The sequence below is a fragment of the Trametes versicolor genome, assembly GCF_000271585.1.
Source record: "Trametes versicolor FP-101664 SS1 unplaced genomic scaffold TRAVEscaffold_10, whole genome shotgun sequence".
Taxonomy (NCBI): domain Eukaryota; kingdom Fungi; phylum Basidiomycota; class Agaricomycetes; order Polyporales; family Polyporaceae; genus Trametes; species Trametes versicolor.
This window is the reverse complement of record NW_007360330.1, coordinates 2,107,020-2,126,719: the sequence shown is the minus strand read 5'-3', so window position 1 is coordinate 2,126,719 and position 19,700 is coordinate 2,107,020. Positions and strand designations below refer to the sequence as shown.

The 19,700-nt window shown below is 59.8% G+C and overlaps 7 protein-coding genes across 7 annotated transcripts; 6 read left to right on the top strand and 1 right to left on the bottom strand.

Moving 5' to 3' along the window:
* The first annotated feature begins 1,579 nt into the window (after positions 1-1,579).
* On the top strand, positions 1,580-2,828 carry TRAVEDRAFT_60444 (uncharacterized protein). Its single transcript, XM_008044246.1, has 2 exons — positions 1,580-2,345; positions 2,397-2,828. The coding sequence occupies exon 1, from the start codon at positions 1,600-1,602 to the stop codon at positions 2,338-2,340; it is 741 nt and encodes a 246-aa protein (XP_008042437.1). The 5' UTR covers positions 1,580-1,599; the 3' UTR covers positions 2,341-2,345; positions 2,397-2,828.
* A 981-nt stretch (positions 2,829-3,809) lies between these two features.
* Positions 3,810-7,107, top strand: TRAVEDRAFT_153643 (P-loop containing nucleoside triphosphate hydrolase protein). The gene is made up of 7 exons (XM_008044245.1): positions 3,810-4,183; positions 5,274-5,443; positions 5,500-5,602; positions 5,663-5,776; positions 5,854-6,030; positions 6,134-6,214; positions 6,336-7,107. The coding sequence occupies exons 1-7, from the start codon at positions 4,015-4,017 to the stop codon at positions 6,809-6,811; spliced, it is 1,290 nt and encodes a 429-aa protein (XP_008042436.1). The 5' UTR covers positions 3,810-4,014; the 3' UTR covers positions 6,812-7,107.
* Positions 7,108-8,625: 1,518 nt separating this feature from the next.
* On the bottom strand, positions 8,626-9,623 carry TRAVEDRAFT_31057 (RBP11-like subunits of RNA polymerase). The gene is made up of 4 exons (XM_008043635.1): positions 9,579-9,623; positions 9,303-9,431; positions 9,146-9,235; positions 8,626-9,092 (listed from the first exon to the last, which is right to left on the bottom strand). Exons 2-4 carry the CDS (start codon positions 9,353-9,355, stop codon positions 8,816-8,818), a joined length of 420 nt encoding a protein of 139 aa, XP_008041826.1. The 5' UTR covers positions 9,356-9,431; positions 9,579-9,623; the 3' UTR covers positions 8,626-8,815.
* A 153-nt stretch (positions 9,624-9,776) lies between these two features.
* TRAVEDRAFT_172975 (60S ribosomal protein L27a) lies at positions 9,777-10,731 on the top strand. Its single transcript, XM_008044244.1, has 4 exons — positions 9,777-10,111; positions 10,197-10,415; positions 10,471-10,524; positions 10,577-10,731. Exons 1-4 carry the CDS (start codon positions 9,987-9,989, stop codon positions 10,620-10,622), a joined length of 444 nt encoding a protein of 147 aa, XP_008042435.1. The 5' UTR covers positions 9,777-9,986; the 3' UTR covers positions 10,623-10,731.
* A 507-nt stretch (positions 10,732-11,238) lies between these two features.
* Positions 11,239-14,480, top strand: TRAVEDRAFT_172972 (uncharacterized protein). Its single transcript, XM_008044243.1, has 4 exons — positions 11,239-11,640; positions 12,621-13,385; positions 13,439-13,934; positions 13,994-14,480. Exons 1-4 carry the CDS (start codon positions 11,410-11,412, stop codon positions 14,260-14,262), a joined length of 1,761 nt encoding a protein of 586 aa, XP_008042434.1. The 5' UTR covers positions 11,239-11,409; the 3' UTR covers positions 14,263-14,480.
* A 123-nt stretch (positions 14,481-14,603) lies between these two features.
* TRAVEDRAFT_66528 (uncharacterized protein) lies at positions 14,604-16,390 on the top strand. Its single transcript, XM_008044242.1, has 7 exons — positions 14,604-15,027; positions 15,100-15,158; positions 15,209-15,305; positions 15,388-15,531; positions 15,588-15,694; positions 15,757-15,851; positions 15,904-16,390. Exons 1-7 carry the CDS (start codon positions 14,887-14,889, stop codon positions 15,978-15,980), a joined length of 720 nt encoding a protein of 239 aa, XP_008042433.1. The 5' UTR covers positions 14,604-14,886; the 3' UTR covers positions 15,981-16,390.
* Positions 16,391-19,559, top strand: TRAVEDRAFT_60439 (Pkinase-domain-containing protein; the record flags this gene model as incomplete). The annotated part of the gene is made up of 4 exons (XM_008044241.1): positions 16,391-17,299; positions 17,353-17,935; positions 18,182-18,643; positions 18,721-19,559. 4 exons carry the CDS (start codon positions 16,391-16,393, stop codon positions 19,317-19,319), a joined length of 2,553 nt encoding a protein of 850 aa, XP_008042432.1. The 3' UTR covers positions 19,320-19,559.
* Positions 19,560-19,700: the final 141 nt, after the last annotated feature.

Genomic DNA, 19,700 nt, shown 5'->3' with positions numbered 1-19,700 from the left:
TGTTGTGCTCGTAACCGGACGAACGTAAGTATGGGCCATGGGAGGGAAGGCGGGAGGGCCGGGTCACACATCCGCAGAATCACGCCTTCGCTGAGCTTGCGGGGGTGGAGATCGCGCATTGGTTCCCTGCATACGAGGGAACAAAAGGGGTCCGTCTGCGTGAGAAGGGCGAACCACTTCCGATGCTCCGTTCGCGCCATATATATCCTAGGATGATCACCAACAAAAGAAGGGGACGCGGCCGCAAACTTCCGCGACCCAGGAGGCAATTGAGTTGCCCGAGGCGGGCGTGGCCGTTGGCGGTCGAGCTCTGGCGGGGGAGGGGGGCGAGCGTGGCGAGAGAGAGAGAGAAAGGGTTTCGATCCATTAATGCAGTACACGAGCTTATCTAGCTAGTTACATAATACATTACAGACCACGAATCCAGCGTAGATAGCCTACAATCCCGTACAAGCCTCGATCCCATTACAACCCATACCCGCAACACCGAGAACATGCTAGACAGGCTTGACATCATAGTGATACCACGGCTCTCCACGCGCGAAAACCTCGTATCGGGAGGGAAAAAGACGCGTATTTGCGCGCCAAAACCTCCGAGGGGAGAGGACGCGGCAGCCGCTGCACGCCCTCTCGACACTCGCGTGTGATTCTAATTTCAGCCTGTCAAGTACGTTATCAGTACAAGCATAGGTGGTAGGGACAGGTCGCGAGCGCGAGCGGCCGGTGGTACCCCAATAAGGTAGTCACTCTCAGCCTATTCTAGGCGGTTCGCCGCAAAGAACATAACGCACCTCGCTCCAGCTAGCACCGTCATGCAGGACCATCCTGCAGGCATTCGCCAGATGGTTTAGTTTGTACCCGGTACACCGGGCTCCTCGCGCGCACCGTCGGCGAGACTGGGTGCTTCGCTGGCCTGGAAAGGAAGGGTGTGGGTACGCGGCGACGCGAGGGGGAGCGGTGAAACGCGCGCGGCATCAGATGCCGGCACGAGCAGCACACGCCGGAATATTTTAATTTTGGACGGGGGCTGCGGGCGACGGCGGTGGTTGGCTGGCCGCGGTCTGCACGGCGAGACGCCGGCCGGGACCAAATGCAGCTAGCAGGGGAGTTGCCACGCCACAGGCTGGAGCCTCACGGGCCTCTGGTTGGAAGGAGGCCTGCCACGCACACCAACTTTCCGAGTGTGTGGTAGATCAGCAGAGACAGGGGTTTACGTCTGTTGGTGAATGGAATGATACGGTGCGGTCAGGCGACGGGCGTGTGCTGCGCGGCATTGAGGACGCTGCCGGCGTGCTCGCCGTCGTCCGCGACGCCGAGGGCAGGCGAGGAGTCGAACAATGGACAATGGGATTGTCGAAAACCTGTGCAAGGGGGAGATTGAAATCAGATTGCGGCGGATTGCAATCCCTAAGCGGAGTGGTTAGAGAACCGCGCGATAGAAGCCTCAGTAGAACGTTCTCTTCTTACGTAAGATATTTACTCGAATTGACGCCGCACATTGCCGTAACAGCATACAACAGAGCTATATCTTCTCCACGCTCTGCTACGCCCTTCTTCCCTCCCCCACCTCACTGCACGCCCCCATCCGCTTTGTCCCCCATGCCCGCCTACCCGTACAAAAGACGGCGCACCGCGACCTCGGTCTTCGCAGGCGACTTCGACCCGCGTCCCGCGCGCGACGTCCTCACCAGTCTTCTCAATGGCGTCCCCACCCCCAAGCTGACCGAGGAGGAGCAGGAGGCGCGTCGCGTCCGCAAACGCGAGAAGAAGGAGCGGCAGAGGGAGAAGAAGGACAGGGAGGACAAGAAACGCGCACGGGCTGTGGCCAAGGCCGCCGAGAAGCCTGCGCTCCCCGTCGCGTCGTCCTTAACCGCGCCGCCTACGCTCATTGGCGCGTCAAAGGCGGCGATGCCCCTCCCCCGCGCCACTACCTCTTCCTTCTGGCAGGCGCGTCCGCAGATCACCATTCCATCCCTCCACCGCTCCGCCTCGTTCTCGCCGCCACCCATGCCCTCGTCGCCGCCGCCCACCCCCGGCCCGTCCATGTCCATCTCGTCCAGGACCTCCGCGACGTCGTCCAAGCGGCCGTACACCCCCGATGATGACGATGACATCGACGGCCGCAACCAGAGCGTGGAGACCGACTGCACCGAGCCCACGCTCAAGTACCGCAAGAAGCGCACCGCGGCGCGCAAGGGTTGGAAGGGCTGGGTAGAGGGTTCGCCCCCGCCGTCGGAGAAGCTCATCAACCTCGACATGGCTACGATCCTTCCGGAGCGCAAGACGAGGAGTGGGAAGAACTTCGACGCCATCGGGCTTGGCAAGGAGGGTTGGGTTTAGATGAGGTGCGTCCCGTGCTTGCGTTTACGGTGGGATTGGTCTCATTCCTGCGATAGATGCTTGATGTTATCCAATGCTTTCCCCCCGCGTACCGTACGTTCTCGTGCATGCTCCTATTTTTCACTCGTTGCTCGTCTCGCATACCAAACCTCCATATACTCGCGGCTGTTTTATTCCTTTCCTCGGCAGACTGTTCCCTCGGGTGGTTTCTCTTCTGACCGTGTACTTCATTGTCTATATCGTTGCTAGGGTTTTCCCACTATCGCCAATATCTTGTATACATATGTCGTCTCCTCTGCAGTTGGCAACGCCGAAAGAGTCCCCATGCTTATATGCCCCCGTCAAAATGCTTCAACGCCTCCCCATGTACAGATGCCCTTGTTCTGCCTTTGTTCTCTCTCCCTGCTCGTAATCGTCGCTGCCGCCCATGCCTCGACATTGTATGATATTCCAGATCTTTCGGAATTCAATACTTGGCTGATAATGCCCTCTGCGCGGACCCGCACCCGCTGAGTCCGGAACCCGCTAGAACGCCCGGCCGTCGCACCCCGGTCGTGCCATGCTGTCATAGTCGTGTGTGGGTGCGCAGCCCCACAAGGCCCCCGCACGGGCACCCGGGGCTCCCACCATCGACGCCAATCGATGTCCAACAGGCCGCCCATGCATGACATGGTGGACACCCCACTTGATATCACAGATTTGGGCGCCATGATACACACATCATCGCTGGGACTCAGAAGCACACGGCAGGCGTTGACACCTACAAAGCAACCGCCCTGCCCAGACGGGGGATTCGCGGTTACTGGACAACGCGCCAAGAGTACAAGGAGCCTTTGTGCCATCGCCACCGCACGCTTTAGCCACCGCGCGCACGGGCGGATCTGCAACTTTGCCATATACGCCCCTTGTTCCCCTTTGAGCTGATCATGAGCAAGCCCACAACGGACACCACGCGTGCTGCGCCCGCGCCGCACTCATACGACGACGCCAGCACGTTCTCGCACCCCACTTCTGGTCCCGCGCGTGCCCGTGCGCGCATGTGAGCACGGTGCGGCCGATCGAACAATGGATCGGCTCGATCGAGTCGTGCATTGCACGACAACACAGCCCGCGATCAAATACGCTACACACCCCGCCGCCACACGCGGCACCCCGCCCGCCGGCGCGCCCGCCCTGGCGCGACCTGCCGCCGTGCGCGGGCGGGCAACCGTCGCGGAGGGCAACCCGTTTAAGCGAGCGACCGACGCGACGCGAGCCCGGCGCTGGCGGAGCACCGCTTTCCTGCGTCGGCTCGGGCGCGCCTTCTTGTGGCAATCCCCGCTCCCAGCTCCGCGTCGCTCGAACCTAATTGCCTGTTTGGGAAGGACGCGCCCACAGGCGCGCGGGCGCCTCGGCAGTGTGCGCCGCCTCTTCTTTGCTCGTCACCGCCATCCCGCTCGCCGTCGTGCTCGCTCTCCGTGCCCCTCCTGCGGCCTCGTCCGACGGTTTCCTGCTTCTGACTTCTTACTGAGCCGACGGCGCTGTTCTCGCTGCCGCGAAGCATCCCTGATACCGCGTGGGCCCGACCGAGACGGACTGTGCCGTACCGACTCTCAGCTCAGGCTCCAGCCCGGCACTCGCCCCCGCCTCCGCCCCGTCCCCGCTCCCCAACGTCCCCCCCACCGCAGCGCGAAGATGCTGACGCACATCCCGGTCCCGTTGCTGCCCGCGCCGCCGTCGTGGTTCCCGGGGCACATGCTGCAGTTCCAGCGGATGCTGCCTGGGCTGCTGAACAAGACGGACGTCGTGCTCGAGCTGCGCGACGCGCGCCTGCCGCTCACGAGCATCAATCGGAACTTCGAAGGTGCGTGCGTGCCGCCGTTCCTGTGCCTGAGCTCCTTGGGCTCCTTGGGCTCGTTCTGCGATGCGTGGTGGGGCCGGCGGGGGCTCGTTTCCGGACGCGTCGGGTGGGCTGCAGGGGTTGTGTGAACACGGCGGCAGTGTGCGGGTGGAGGGGATCCGTCGGGTCGGGCGGGCTGTGGCGCTGTGCCGTGCTTCTGATTTTCTGAGCGTGCTCTGTGAGCGAAGGATGTCTTTTTAAGGTTTAATTGGGCGAGGACCCGCGGGCGGTACGCAGGCACAGCCCATAATATTCCAGCGAAGTCATCTTTCTGACGACTCAAGACCGACTAGGAATGTCTGGTCTTCGATGAGCCCCTGCACACTACAGATTATCGCATATTGCATATAGCGATGCGCTTAATCCTGTGTTTATCGGACTGAGCGAGGCGCCATGGCCCGCCTTCTGGCTTCTGAAGGAATCAGATTAGCCCCTGAGACCGCATTATGACGGCCGCTCAGCTCAGCGAATGTTTGCGCCAGTAATACCGTGGCCAAAGACATCGATTTGGCCACCTTAGAACAGAGTTCAATGCGACGTCTCTCCGGTGACATGATACACTGTATTGTCCACCTGCGATATAGCTTCAAAGCGATAATTGTGGCTGATACGTTTGACGGTCAGACCGTCCGTACTCTGCGACGGCTGTATAGCGCCTTCTGTCCGGGGACAACGGATGGTTGGCTTGGACGGACGGCCTGCCGCACCTCGATTGCGCGCGTACTGCTTCCCAGGATAGTCGTAATGACAAACGACATCGAACCTTGCCCCTGAGAATGCAGTCTTACCTGCGCCTCTCTGGGCCCTCGGGTTACCCGGCCTCGCCACTACCTAACGGCCGGGACGATGGGTGTGCGCGTTGGGCTCTTCCGCCGATGATGCCCAACTTTGCTTTTTCGCGCCACCGCGGTTGTCGCTGAATGACAAGCTTTAAGATACCCACGGACCGCCCAATTGTCGCGATGTTGATCCCCACCGACCCGCGCAGTTTATTACTTCTATCCAACTGCACTAACCGAAAACAATGGCGCTGACGTACGCCTGGCTTGCACAGGTGCCCTACAAAAGTGGAGACGCGAACGAGGCAGAGCTGTCTCGACGGAGCTGTTCGACCCCTCGGCCCCCAAGCCTCCACCACCATTACCCGGCACGAGTGCTATTCCTGCGTGCGAGCGGGTCGTGGTGTTCAACAAGCGCGATTTGGTTCCGGAATGGGGCATCAAGGTAGAAGAACCAGCTCCGCCTATGATCGGCGAATGAGCTGACAATTGTGGCCGCAGCCGTTTCAACGCGCGATGGAGAAAAAATTCCCTGATCAGCGAACTTTTCTCGCATCCTGGAATAGGACGCGGGATATCAAAGCTTTGAACGAGCTCCTAGTCAGTATGTCCCGAATATTCTGACCGCTGCCTCGCTCATGACTCACGCCTGCGGCTAACACAGGTGTGGCAAAAGAACACCCGCATAGACCGGAGCTAAACGTCCTGGTTGTTGGCATGCCCAACGTTGGAAAGTCGACGCTATTGAACGCCCTTAGGAATATTGGAATCGCCGGACGTAAGTGACGGTCATTCTTTGTCAGGTCTTTCTCCTTCGAGTCTGTCTATTCATCCGCTCTGTTTCCGCATGAATAGCAACACCGAAGGCGCTGCGGACGTCTGCGCAGCCAGGCATGACGCGCGTATTATCGACTCGTCTTAAGCTCTCGGCCGATCCACTTGTCTATTCGTACGACTCCCCTGGTGTCATGTTGCCCTTCCTCGGCAACGGCGACAAAGGCGCTGAGCGCGGCGTGAAGCTCGCACTCATCGGTGAGTGTCCGCTCTCCATTCCCCCACCCGTTCTGGCGCCGATGCCGAGTCCGCCCGCCTGCGATTTGCTGACCTATTACGGATCTCCGCCGCGCGGGAACAGCCGGGATCAAGGAGGGCTTATACGACACGGAGACGCTGGCGTCGTATTTATTGTACCGGCTGAACGTCCTGGACCCTGCCTGTGAGTAAAGATTGCCTCGTGCATGTCTTCCTCCCTAGAACCGCGACGCGATTGACGCCCCCCTTCCCATGTCCCCGTCCGCGCACCGCTTCCATTCCACGGCCTGCCCCGGCCTCGACAGCCCCAGCATACCTGCGCCTGCTCCCGCCAGACACGCCCCCGGTGCTCGATGTTTGGGAGTTCCTGGAGCTGCTCGCGAAGCGCCTGTGCATGCTCAAGCGGGGTGGGATACCAGACACCTCCCGCGCTGCGGTGTGGTTCATCAGGTGGTGGCGCGAGGAAGGCGGGCTGGCCTCTGCGGCCGCCCCGGCGCTGCCTGCGTACGCGCTCGGCGAGGGCGTGCAAAGCTATCGGCGCGGATGGGGGTTCGACTTTGAGTGGGACGTGAATGGCGCGGAGGCCGGGCGCTACGACGAGGCGCTTATCCAGACGAAGATGGAGGACTGCATCGACCGCTTTGAAAAGGCGGCGAAGGAGGAGGAGCGCGATGGCGGTGCAATCAGCTCGACACAGGAGAAGAAGCGGGCGAAGGAGGCCATGCGCACCCGCCAACAGGCACGCTCAAAGGCCAGGCTGGCCACGAAGCGTTCGCGGTAGTAGAGGTGTACACGGCCGTCGCCCCAAAACCGATGCGGTGGGTCTTCTCGACAGTCATTGCTCGAAGATTCAGTAGCGACGGCCGCTCTGCCCGCCTACGGCGCGCTGTTAAAGAGTTGCTCGGATACCGACTTCAAACCCCGTCGCCAAGTACATACACCGGCCACCCGCTTCCCATGCATATCAACGGCCTTCAGCAGCCTGCGTGCACGGTCGTAGGTACCCTCCAGTACCACCTACCCCTACAAACATATACTACAGTAATGCGATAGTGCTCGGGCACACCCGCCCATCCCTCATCATTGACTCTCGGCAGGCCGCCAGCCGCCCAGCTATGACCGACCAGTGACGAACACACTTCGAAGCCGCGTCAGTCACAAGCCCACGGTTAAACCTAATCATCCCGTCATGGCAGTCCGGCGAACCACCTACGAGACGGGTGGTGTCATAGCGGAGAATTTGGCAGGGCCGGTCGCCCGCAGCACCCCCCCAGACCGGCAGGCCCAGCCGACCTTTACGTCTTCCGTTCCGCTTCCCCCTTCGTGCGCATGCACACAAAGCTAACCGCTTCGGGGCGGCTCAGGACACGAGGCTGGATCGCCGCCATGTCGACGCCACCTCCTCCTCGGCCTCATTGTCCAAGTACGACTGCTATGCGTATGTGTATTGGGTATTGGCATCAATCACATAAACGCAGGCACACACGCCCCCGAGCCCGTCGTGCGAGCCCCGATCAATCAGAGTCGCGATGCGAGATCGCGACGCAGAGGCACTGGCCCGGCCAGAATCGATCTCGGAAGGCGGGCACGCAGCCGCCGGGGAACGTTTCCCAGCTTTCATGTGCCGTGCGTGATCCTCGAGGCGCGTGCGGCGTGCGGCGTGTCCCCAGTGCATCGCCCGGTGGGGAGTGCTACCCACGCTTCTTGGACGGGGGAACGTGGGGGCGAGTTTGAGACGCTCCTGTGCATATGGGCAGTCCATCGGTTGCCACCTGCGGCGTGCCGTGCACGCGTGCCTGCGGGGCTTCTGAGCGTCGGAGATTGGGCGGTTAGCCTGACTCGGAGCGCGTCCGTTTACGTCTGGGTGGGATGATCGACCCCGTGCTTTGTTGTCGGGTCGCGACATGCTGGAGTCGCTTTGTCGGGTGGGGTGTAGTACGCCCTCGGAATATCTTGGTTGCGGCCGCATGCTGCCCGGTCGTCGGGAGTTTCTTTGTCGTTGGGCATGTGTGGTTGGAGGATGTAGCCTGCTGCGCGGAAATATTCAATCGTAACGCCGCTCGAGCGGAATGACTCAGGACTGAATCTCATGCAGTCGCCTGCGTGTGGAAGTTTCTCCCTAAGTAGCGGCCATCCTATCGGGAGGCTTGCATCGGCGGCACTAGGAGCTAGCATATGGACAGTGGCCGGTTTGGGCAATAATCAGATGAACGACAGTTGCGGGGACCCTATCGGTGAGTTCAATGCCAGAAACCTGAGCGCGGATCGCAATAAGTAGGTAAAGAATGCGAATGCGACTTGGTCCGCCACAGCGTCCTTGGCTACCGTCATAAACGTAGATTATTGGCTGGGGGCCACATCTGTTGATTCCTATGGGCGCAGCGCGTCAAGTCGTCATCTCGAATGAACAAAATTCATACCGTGGCCTAGCGGAAGCACTTCCCCCTTGCAACCGGAGGACGGAGCCCATGACTGCCTGGAACTCCTGACCACTTCAAGATCGAACTCAAAAGGTGGGCGGCGCCCCATTTGCCCCTGCATACATGCGTGTCACTGTACCACCGTAGGTGTCCTCAGGAGTCCGTTCGCCGCCGGTCATGAAGCCTGCGTGCCGATAGCAGATGAATGGGACGAAAGCGATGGCTAATATACAAAATTAGGTTCAACATATGATACAAGTCCACACCTGCCGCCCGCACCCCGCTCCAAACTCGGTATGGTTGTCCCCCATTGCCCAAAGCAGCCTGCGGCATGTATAGAGCTCTACGGCGCGGGTCTCCGGCGTCTAGAAGTCGATGTAGTTCCGGCCCTCGAGGCCGTCGCCGGTGACGGGCACTCCGTACGCGTCCTCCTGCACGGCGCCGTCGGCGTTGTAGGTGAACTCGCGCTTAAACTTCGCCTCGAGCGTCGCGATCGTGCCGATGAGCTTCGTGCATGCGGTCTCGAGGACCTGCGTGGGCGTCACAGACCCGTCCGTCTGGATCTTGAGCAGGAAGTAGGGATGGAGCGGGTGGGGAACTTTGTAGCCGGCGAAGGTGACTTGCGGCATAGAGAGGAGTTGGCTGTGGATGGGTTAGAGGGACGTACGGGCGCGGCGGCCTAGGCGAGCACGTACGAACGGAGTAGGTTTGCAAGGGTATGGTCCTGCTTCACGATCTTGACGGTAGCAGCGTTGGGGATCTTCGTGTCCTCCGTAACCTCAACTCTGTTAAGATTCAACGCACACCTCGTGTAAGCTCACACGCTCGGACCGTGTCAGGTGGAAGACGCACGGTCGCTCGCCCTCTTCGAGAACGTAGAGCTCATAACGGTTGGGTGCATTCATATTGAAGACTACTACGGACAAGAGGAAAGCGCGACGGTGCAAGACAAGGAAGGGTATGAGAGGAATGAAGGCGTATCTGTGGAGAGCGAGGTTAGCTTTGCGCTTATGTCTCGAGAACGATTCGAAGAGTCAGAACACATTTTGAGATCACGGTGAATCATTGACAATAAATAGACGGCATAAAAGCCACATCATTCAAGGTTGAGAAGAACAGGGTACTCACCAGAACTGCACTCAGCGCGACGCGGCACAAGCGATGGAGTAGCGGAACAAGGTGCGGGCGTCTATTTGAGACGCGTAGCTGCAAGATTTTGTGCGCGTCTAAGTGTGCCAAATACGGACAAACTTCCAGCCACCGCCCGAGGAAGCGTACCGTTTGGCAGGCCGCCTCGTATACGCCCTCAACTCCCGCCTCCCTCAAGGTAAGTCTATGCTGGTTCTCGCCTCAAGATCGTCCCCGTCGCGTTCTGCTGGTCCTGGGCTTTCTGGTCGATGTCGTGTTGCCGGAACTTGAACGGATTTCGACGGTGGATGGGTCTTGGGGCGACCGGATGAAGCGCACAGGACGAAACGCTGATGTACCTTGCTCTCTTTTTTGTGCTTCCCTCTACCTTCTCGCACGACACAGAAAATGCCTACGCGGTTCTCCAACACTCGCAAGCACCGCGGCCACGTCTCGGCCGGTCACGGTCGTGTCGGAAAGCACCGCAAGCATCCCGGAGGTCGTGGTCTCGCCGGTGGTCAGCACCACCACAGGTGCGTCAAACTTGCCCAATGCTTTACAAGGCGCCATACTGACAGTCTCTCCCACTCTGTGCTTTTGGTAATCGCGTGTCAATAGGACCAACTTCGATAAGTACCATCCTGGTTACTTCGGTAAGGTTGGTATGCGCCGCTTCCACCTTACTCGCAACCTCCAATGGCGCCCGATTATCAACGTCGACAAGCTCTGGACGCTTGTCCCCGCCGCGGAGAAGGAGAGCCTGACCGAGAGCTCGGATGTTGTCCCCGTTATCGACATCCTCCAGCACGGTTACGGCAAGATCTTGGGCAACGGACAGTGAGTAACGCTGTATACCAGCTCTGCCTCGTAGGCTTACCCGTCATTTTTCAAGGCTGCCCAAGCTCCCCTTCATCGTAAAAGCCCGCTTTGTCTCGCGCAAGGCCGAGTACGTACCCAGTTTGCATAGGCTGTTGCGCATGTCTAACCATTGCCTGCAGGGCGAAGATCAAGGAGGCGGGTGGTGTTGTCAAGCTGGTCGCATAGTTTTGTATTTTGCTGCTATCATTTTTACTCTCGCCACGATCTCGCACCGACCCCATGCATATGACATGAAGCCGCAGGGCGTTTATGCAATTCATGCTGTACAATCCGCGCTGCCACCCCATCCGAGTGAATTGTGCGCACCCGGTCTGTGTCACCGAGACAGCCGTGAGCTACCTGTGCATTGACCAATACCCACCCCGTGATATTTCCGCCTGGATACGAAATGTCTGGGAGTCGACACACGAGTCGGACGACGGATCTCACGTCGCTGCGACTGCGCACCAGGAGTGGACCCCGGACACCTCGCCGCGCTGTATTTCTCGGTAGCTTTATCCTCGCATCATGCGTTGTTCCTGGCCCAATACTTGGCCTCTGTTGCTGGAATTCGCATCTTCATCCATGACTTCGCGGACAGCACCGAACACGCAGGAACCAGCGAGCGAGCGGGACGGGACAAGTGGCAGGAGGTCGAGTCAAGGTGACTGACAAATGTGGGTCATCTAAGATTAGCGGGTCCTGCGCATGCGGCGGCAGTAGAGGGCCCGCGTCTGCCCAAGTGCTCCTCTCTCACCGACTACATAGTCGCCCCCCGCCGTCTCCTCTCCCCCAGTGCATGGCCAGTTTTGCCTCCTGGTGTGCGTACGACACTCGACTATAGCCCACAGCAGCCAGCGGCTGACCTCGCGCAGACAACTCGCAGTACGCTTCCTGGAACCGGGTCCGCTCCATTCACCAGCAGCCCTATCTCGCGCGCGTCGACTCCAGAGCTTCACGCGCAGCGACACAGATGGCGCAAGCACAGAACGCGGTCGTCATCGACATGGGCACCCCCGCGCCCGCAGCGGGAGCAACAGGAGCCGCAACTACCGCTCCGCCCGCATCGAAGGCTAACGACACCCTCTTCGGCCCCAACATCGGTGTGCTCGGCGGTGGTCCGGAGTGGGCGGAGAGCCCTGAGAAGAGCCAGGATGTATTGACTCCGGAGGTAGTGAAGGGCTGGATTGCGAAGAGCAAGCAGGTGAGTAGTCCCGTTATTGTCGGGAACGTATTGCTGCGATCGAATTCTGCTTCCCCACTCGGCTTCGAGGGTGCATACGATGCTGGTGATGACATACGTGAGGGGTCAGCTCTTCGTGTGCCGTCGATGGCAGTCGTACCATGGGTAGAGCGATGTGCAATTGAGGGTACCCAAGGGCACAGCCTAAATGTCACTCTAGGCGCTACCATACGCTCTCGTCGGCCGAATGCTCTATGGCGAGAGCCTCCTGTCTCTTGAACTCCCTGTTCTCCGGTACATATTCTTTGGAACATCGTAACCCGCACGGGTGGCTGGGAGGAGTTACTAGGCCACAGCAGTCACTATCTGAGCACGCCGTCTGCACCACATCTCTCAGCCGCCTGTTTGGCTTCCCTGTCATCGGCTAGCCCGCCGCTAACTCATTGCACATCGACGTCGTGCCGCCTCACCTCCTTGCGCTCTACTCATCGAATATGAGATGGGCCGTCTCCGTTGGAGTGGGTGTGGCCGCGGCCGTGAGAGCGGGCTCGGTCGCATCTACCAGGAGTTGACAAGTGGAAGAGTGTTATGTAACGTGCGCATGTCACTCAGCGGCCGCTCATTTGGGTCAAACCAACCCGGCGACTCGTGCTTGTTCTATGGGACAGGCCGAATGCGTTCCGCGGAACATCAGCTCCATGGCGAGCCAAAAGTCCCCGCGGCGGAGAGATCTGTCCCGCAGAACACGCATGTATGCTCGCCACAGTGTGTGGTCGCTGCCACCGTGGCCATCCTTGTTGCATTCCGTCACCCGGAACGCAGAACATGTTCAAGAACACGTTCCGCGGAACATATCCCGCAACCCGACGTTCTCATGGCGAGGCACGATTGTTATGCCAATGTAGTTTATCTACCATTATCGACAATGTGTTGCGTTTACGTATAACTGGATGTGGCTTGACGATGCATGACTTCATGATACTCACACGACCTCACTCTAGACCCACTATTCCACCACGACCCTTCAGGCGCTGGTCAACCTGAAGCGGCCCACCCTCCGTCTATCCCCACTAGAGAATGATACCTCGTCTGACGATGCCGACCATGTGGACTCTCAACACCACCATGCGCTCGAGTTCGAATTCGACTGCGACGCTCCGAAGAGCGGTATCCGCGTGCACGTCCTCCTTCCCCCTAAGCATCCCATGGCAGGCAAGCCAGATGCGTCGGGCTTTTCCCGGCTCCTCGTCTTTGAGACCATTGTCGAAGGTGGGTTCGGACGTATGCTCAAGCTGGAAGATGGCGCCATGCTCGAGCTTGGGCGGTTCGACAACACGCGGGCAACCGCTACGGATGCCCAGGCGACGTCTTCTAGCCCCGATCAGGAGAAGGCACCCACCCCTGAGCCGTCATCGACGGAGAACCCCCACCGCAGGAAGCGTTTCACCACGAACTTCCACTTCCGCAAGCGGAGCCAGGACCGTGGCGTCGCTGGCCCGGCACTGGCCGTTGTCGATGCGGACGTGCACCCGGCGACCGAGGGCGAAGACAAGCCCAAGGAAGCGAAGGACGAGGAAGAGGTCGGTGTTCGCGTCACCATCCGCCTAACCGCCCTCGACGCGGAGGGTAAGGAGCTGCCGTCGCACAACGAGCAGGTGACATATTTGCACATCGTTCGCTTCGGTGCTCCTCCCGTCGCCGTCGACGGTGTCGAGTCAGAGGACAACCGGCCGTGGGTCGTCAAAGTCGTCAAGCGCGAAGCTACGGTGGGAACCTTTTTTTTAAGCTTCCTGGATATCCCACTAATGGGGATACGCAGATTGGCTTGCACACTTTCCACCTGCACGAGATCTACGGTTTGTCGGCCAACTCGAACACTCCCTCTCACTCGACACCCGCTCCCACTGCGACCCTCGACACGCACACTTATCCTCCTGCGGTACCTCCTTCGGTACCTGCGGACGACGAGCCCCAGTCGGAGTGCCTGCTCTGCCTTTCGTCCCCGCGGGAGGTCGTTCTTCTACCATGCCGTCACCTGGTCGCCTGCCGCGAATGCGCGCTCAACATGATTGAGTTCGGCGCCGGAGGTACGATCGTGCACAACGACAGCGAGACGAACGCCACCGGCTCGGAGGCACCGGCCGCCGAGGGCACCGCTGCTGCTCCTTCTGAGGGCGCCGCGGAAGGGACTGCCGGCACTCCCGCTACGGAGGGCGCCCCTGCCGCCGCCCAGGCCCCACCGATCCCGACCATCCAGACTAACCCGCGGCGGAAGAGGAAGGCCAAGGGCTGGTTCTGCCCAGTGTGTCGCCAACGTAAGTGCCACCCCCTTCTATCTATCAGTCCACTCGTGTGCTCAACGCGCGGTTGCCAGCGTATACCTCATTGCTGCGGATCACGACCACGCCGCCCGAGATGGACGAGAAGGACGACCATGGCGACTCGGCGTCTGGGGACGAGCACGTTCCCCAGGCTGTCGCTCCCCCCGTTGCTGCGCCTGCCGTGCCCCCACCGGTCGTCCAGGCCGACCGCGGCCGGTTCGCGTCCATTCCGCGCCCGGGCTTCCTGCGCGGTTTCGGCCGCCAGGGCGCGCCGCAGCCGGACCTCGAGCGCGGTACCGCGCCCGCTGCGAACGCCGCGTGATCTCGATGCTCGACTTCAGTCGACCCGCTGGCCATGGGTCCGCATGATGTATTTCTCCGCTCTATCTTGGAAGAGGTGTATGATTATAAGGATACGGCGTGGAGGGATACCGGCGGGATGGCTTGGATCTCTTGTTTGTAGCGGCGGACGTGTTTCATATATGCTGTTTGTACGGTCGTGATCTGTATGTCTGTCTATGCTATCCCCTTTTAGACTGGACCTCCACTGGTGTGTGGTACGATGAGCACAGCGCGACGAACACTACACCTTCCGGATCAAGCAGCGTCGTTCGTCGCTTACTGCGTGTAGGGCCAAGAAGCGCCGTAATACTGTGCCTGATCCCGACATTCATCCCCGCGCAGCGCCGTATCTCACTCGCCTCCATCCACTTGTTCCTCGTCGCTCCTTGTTCTCCCTGCGCTGGTCTGCCTTGCTTCCCGACGTAACGCGTGTGCAGGCAGCCACCGCAGTTTCCATTCGATCCCCGACGTGGACGACGTGTTCTGAGCTGTGCACGCACCAGCCTCGCGCTACTTAACTCCGCCCACACGCGCGGAGGCCCGCCTGCCCTTTAGCTTCTGAGTTTCCAGTCTTTAACGTGCACACCGCCAGGGAGAAAGAGATATGTCGACGGACCCGTACCACGCCGTGCAGGCGGAGGTGCAGGCGTCGCTGCAGAACGCGGCGACACTGCGCGCGTCGTACATGCGCATACGCAGCACCGCGCGGGAGGACAGCGAGGAGCTTATTTGGGCGCGAAATGAGGTGCGTATTTTCTCGGTCGTGTTGTACGAGGGCGGCGAAGGAGAAGAAGGCTGATTGGGGTACGGTGGATAGCTGAAAGCTACGCTTGCGGCGCTAGAGGCGGACTTGGAGGATTTGGAAGAGAGTGTGAAGTGAGTCCTGGTTTCGTGTCTCGTAGCCTATGTTTCTGAGGGCGTTTCAGTGTGGTGGAGTCGACAGGAGCGCGACTATTTGGACTGGAGGAAGCGGAGGTTATGGACCGGCGGCGGTATGTGGGGCATGTCCGCCGTGAGATTGAGGTACGTCTACCGTTTTGGTGTGTTTCCCGTTCTTGCTCGCGTCTTCCACGAGCAATCCCGTTTATACGTCCTGCCATGGTAGACAATGCGCGCGGAGGTGGATGGACAGTCAGATGGTCGTCGGTCAAGACCCTCCTCGATGATTGGTCCGTCTGGTCGTGCGGCGGACCCTGCACCGCCAGAGGACGAGGATGCACAGTCGGAATGGGCGAAGCAGGAACAGCAGGTATGTCGCTCATGGTACTCTGATATTCTGTAGATATATAATGTGCCGGTCACCAGATGATGATCCGCCAACAAGACGAGACCATAGATACCATTGCCGGTACTCTCAATACCCTCCATGAGCAGGCGGGGCTCATGGGTCAAGAGATCGGCGAACACGTCGAGTACGTCTTTGTCAAACGCGCCTCTCCTCGCAGCCTCCCCCTTACGCTGCATTACTGGTTAGGATGCTCGACGACCTTGAACGCGGGGTCGATCACTCCGAAGCGAAACTCAGTACCGCCATGCGCAAGATGCGCAACTTTATTCGGCAGACAGAGGGTGCGCCTACCTCTCCTCATAAATACGTAGCATGCTTACAGTGATATTACAGAGACCAAGTCGGGATGGTGTATCACCATACTGATTATCATCCTCATGGCCTTGCTACTCGCCGTGATTCTCGTATAATGCGCTCACAGTATCTCAAGCTACTGTACTAGTCATATAGTCTGTTTTTCATTCTTTTGGGACACTCATTTGTATGGTTTGTATACTGGACACTCTTCATACAGCATCGTCAGGATGGACAATTTGTGTCTGTGGCAAGGGCTTGGCGCTTAGGCGCTGGTCGGGCGGTTGGTAGACACGTGGCTGTGGCGGGACGTGTTGTTTGCGCGTTGTTTGTTCGGGCGCCAGCCGCCCTCAAAGGGTCCGAGCTCGGCGGGGCGAGGTTGCTTTTCTCTCTGCTCCTCATTGTCGTGCTGGTCCGACGACGCCCACAAACGGCGGCCCACATCTCTACGACTCCAGCGACACACCTACCCTATTCCTACCCTAATCTTTTTGTTTTATCCCTTCCCTAACCGTTCTAACCTGCCATGTCCGCCACGAACAACGACCCGCCCCGCGCACCCCGCGTCAAGTATGCAACACCCCTCGGCACTCGCTGGGAGAAGGAGAAGGCCGCTGCCGGAACAGACGCCTTTGAATACCCTGACGACGCCAAATACGTCGGCCCCTGGATCATCGGCGAGTGCGTCGGCAAGGGCGCGAGCGGTCGCGTCAAGATCGCCCGTCACCGTCGTACCGGTCAGCTGGCTGCCGTGAAGATTCTCCCTCTCGCGCCTTTCCTCACGTCGAGGAGCGCGGCCAACGCTCAGGCCAAGGCTGAGAAGCAGCGTCTCGGTATCGACAGGGAGATCATCATGATGAAGCTCATGAACCACCCCAATATCATGCGCATATACGATGTCTATGAGGGCGAGAAGGAGCTCTACCTCATTCTGGAGTACGTGGAAGGCGGCGAGCTCTTCGACTTCCTTGTCAACCGGGGACGGCTCCCGCCGCTGGAGGCTCTGGCGTACTTCAAGCAGATCGTCTATGGCCTCAGCTATGCTCACACGTTCTCGATCATTCACCGTGACCTGAAGCCCGAGAACATCCTCATCCACTCGCTCAACCCGCCACTCATCAAGATCGCTGACTGGGGTATGGCTGCTTTTGCTCCGCCGACTCTTCAGCTCGAGACTAGCTGCGGCAGCCCTCACTATGCTAGCCCGGAGATCGTCAACGGACACAAGTACACTGGGACTGCTACGGATATCTGGAGCTGTGGTGTCATCTTGTATGCCTTACTGACGGGGCGCCTTCCCTTCGACGACAAGAACGTGCGCACACTGCTCACGAAAGTCAAGGTCGGCAAGTACGACATGCCGAGCTTCGTCGACCCCATGGCGAAGGATCTTCTATCGCGCATGTTGGTCGTGGACGTCAACAAGAGAATCTCCGTAAGCTCCAGATATACCGCGCATATACCGACCCGCTAATTTTGGCTGTGAAGATGTCCGAGATGCTGGCTCATCCCTGGCTCGAAAGTGCGACACCTGGTATCCTCTACGTCCTGGCGCCTCCTGTGTCTGAGCTTGCGAGGCCACTGCCGTCTGCCCTACATATCGACAGTGATCTCTTTGAGTCTCTCTGCGTCATCTGGGGTCGACATGCTGACACCGAGGGCATTCGCGCTGATCTCTTGAGCCCAGCTGGGCGTGGCACTCTGGCTAAGGCGTTCTATTTCTTGCTCCAGAAACATCGCGAGAAGGCTATGGAGGAACACGGTATCCTCATGGACATCGATGGAGTCTTGAACACCCAGGGGAAGGTTATCCTGAAGCAATATGCAGCCCCTCGCTCCAAGCCTGGTAACCGGCAATCTATGGAGGTCGACCCAACGACCTCGCCGTCTGTCCCCCACACCCAGCACCTGCGCTCAGACCGTCCCGCACCACAGCCGCCGTCTCGTACACCGTCGCCGAAGCCTCCTCTCGCCATCACTACCTCTGTGCCTATGGAACGTGCTCCTTCTCGTCCTCGCCCTCAGTCGCCTGTCGGGCCACGGCCGCAAAAGCCTAAGCCGCAGGCGCCGAGTGTCAGAAATACCATTGCGTTTTCTAACCCCCCGTCCTTCGTACCGAATCCCGATATGGTTCGTGCCCGGTACCAGCGGACAGGCCCGGGAGTCATTCAACGCCCGCACAGAACGGCGAAGTCCGAAGCAGCTCTTCGCTTCGCGCCGCCTCCCATGCAGCGCAATGGAGTGTCTGCGCCTCCTGCCCACCGCGCGTCCATGCACGAATCGACATACGTTCCTTATGGTCAGTCGTCTCGCCAAGGTGCTGTGTCTGCTCCTGGTGTCATCTTTGCTCCTCGGCCCGTTCCTGCTGCCGTCCCGACCATCCCTGCTCTTACGACGCCTCGCATCTCCGACGTCGAGATGCAGATGGATGTGGATCCCACGACTGCTCCGGATGCCCAATCCTTGCCGTGGCCGCCCACCCACATGCAGTCCGCTCGCGCCTCGCGGCAGGTGCAGTTCCCACATGACGCTGTACCTCGCCGACAGGTGCGGATGTCCAGCACGGAACATCGCATGGACGTAACATGGGACAGGGACGCCCGCAGCGAGAACAAGGAGAACGCCACCCGGCAGCCCTCAGCGCGCCCAGCCCATTCCGAGTGCCAGTCCGGCGGTCTAGGTTTCCACTCTCTCCCGCTGGGGAAGGAGATGGGCAACATGGTGTTCATTCAAGAGGCGACGAACGGACAGCAGGCGAAGAAGGACAAGAAGGCACGGCGTGAGTAATGTATTTTCTGTGCGAAGGCGCGTGGCTGATGGCTTCATGGTCTTTAGCTCCGCCGCTCGACTTCGCAGCGCCCGTCCTGCAGAAGCGCTCCACTTTCTCGGTCGCCTCGCCTCACCTCGGGTCTCCCCCTATCTCCGGCATGTCCCCTGCCGTCGGAGAATTCAAGGGCTGGTTCTCCAACCTCTTCCACTGGAAGGTGCAGTCGTACCTCCTGTACTCCGTCCTGGACCTCGGGACGACGCGCTCGGAGACGACCCGTCTGCTAGAATACTTCGGCGCCACGGTCGCGATGGAGGAGAACGGCGGGTGGAGCGTGCTGCGGTGCCGCATCGACGACATGCAGGACGCGAGCGGCCTCGTGCAGAAGCAGGTCCGCTTCCGCGTCGAGTTCACGTCGTGCTCGCCGAACGGCATGGGGACCCCGAACGCGACCCCGCGCCTGTCGCAGAGCGGGCAGCCGTCCGTGTCGGGGCGTAGCCGCGTCGAGAACCTGAGCGGGTACGAGACCGTGCTCGGGTTCGTGCTCGAGAAGGGCTCGGTGTCCGCGTTCAAGGCGCTCTACCACCGACTGCGCGGGGAGTGGCGCCTCGACGCGCTGTGCTCGCCCGCGACGGCGGGAACCATGGGCGCGCCGCCGCTCAGCATCCAGCAGCAGTTCATGGCGTAGGTTCCTTGTCTCGATTGTGTTTCGTGGTAGCGGAAGAACGGTGACTGTATGCATGCCTGGCGCAGGCAAATAATCTCTTTCTCGATTTGTGCCACGATACTATACCTTATACCCTCCGGCTACTCGCCGACATTTCCACATGTAACAGTCTCTACTACGTGTCTCACTGGACGATGTATTGCCTACCCCTACAACTAGCTCCAACCCTGCGATAGCTCGCCACCACATATAATATTGCAATATACCCCCTTCTCTCCGTGCACATCACCGAAACATGTCTGCGTGTCGTCATGCAAAATATTCCTGTCTCATCCCCTGCACCGGTCGGTCTCAAAGTAGCAGTGATTCTATCTCAGCGCCGCCGAAGACCGACAAGCTAAC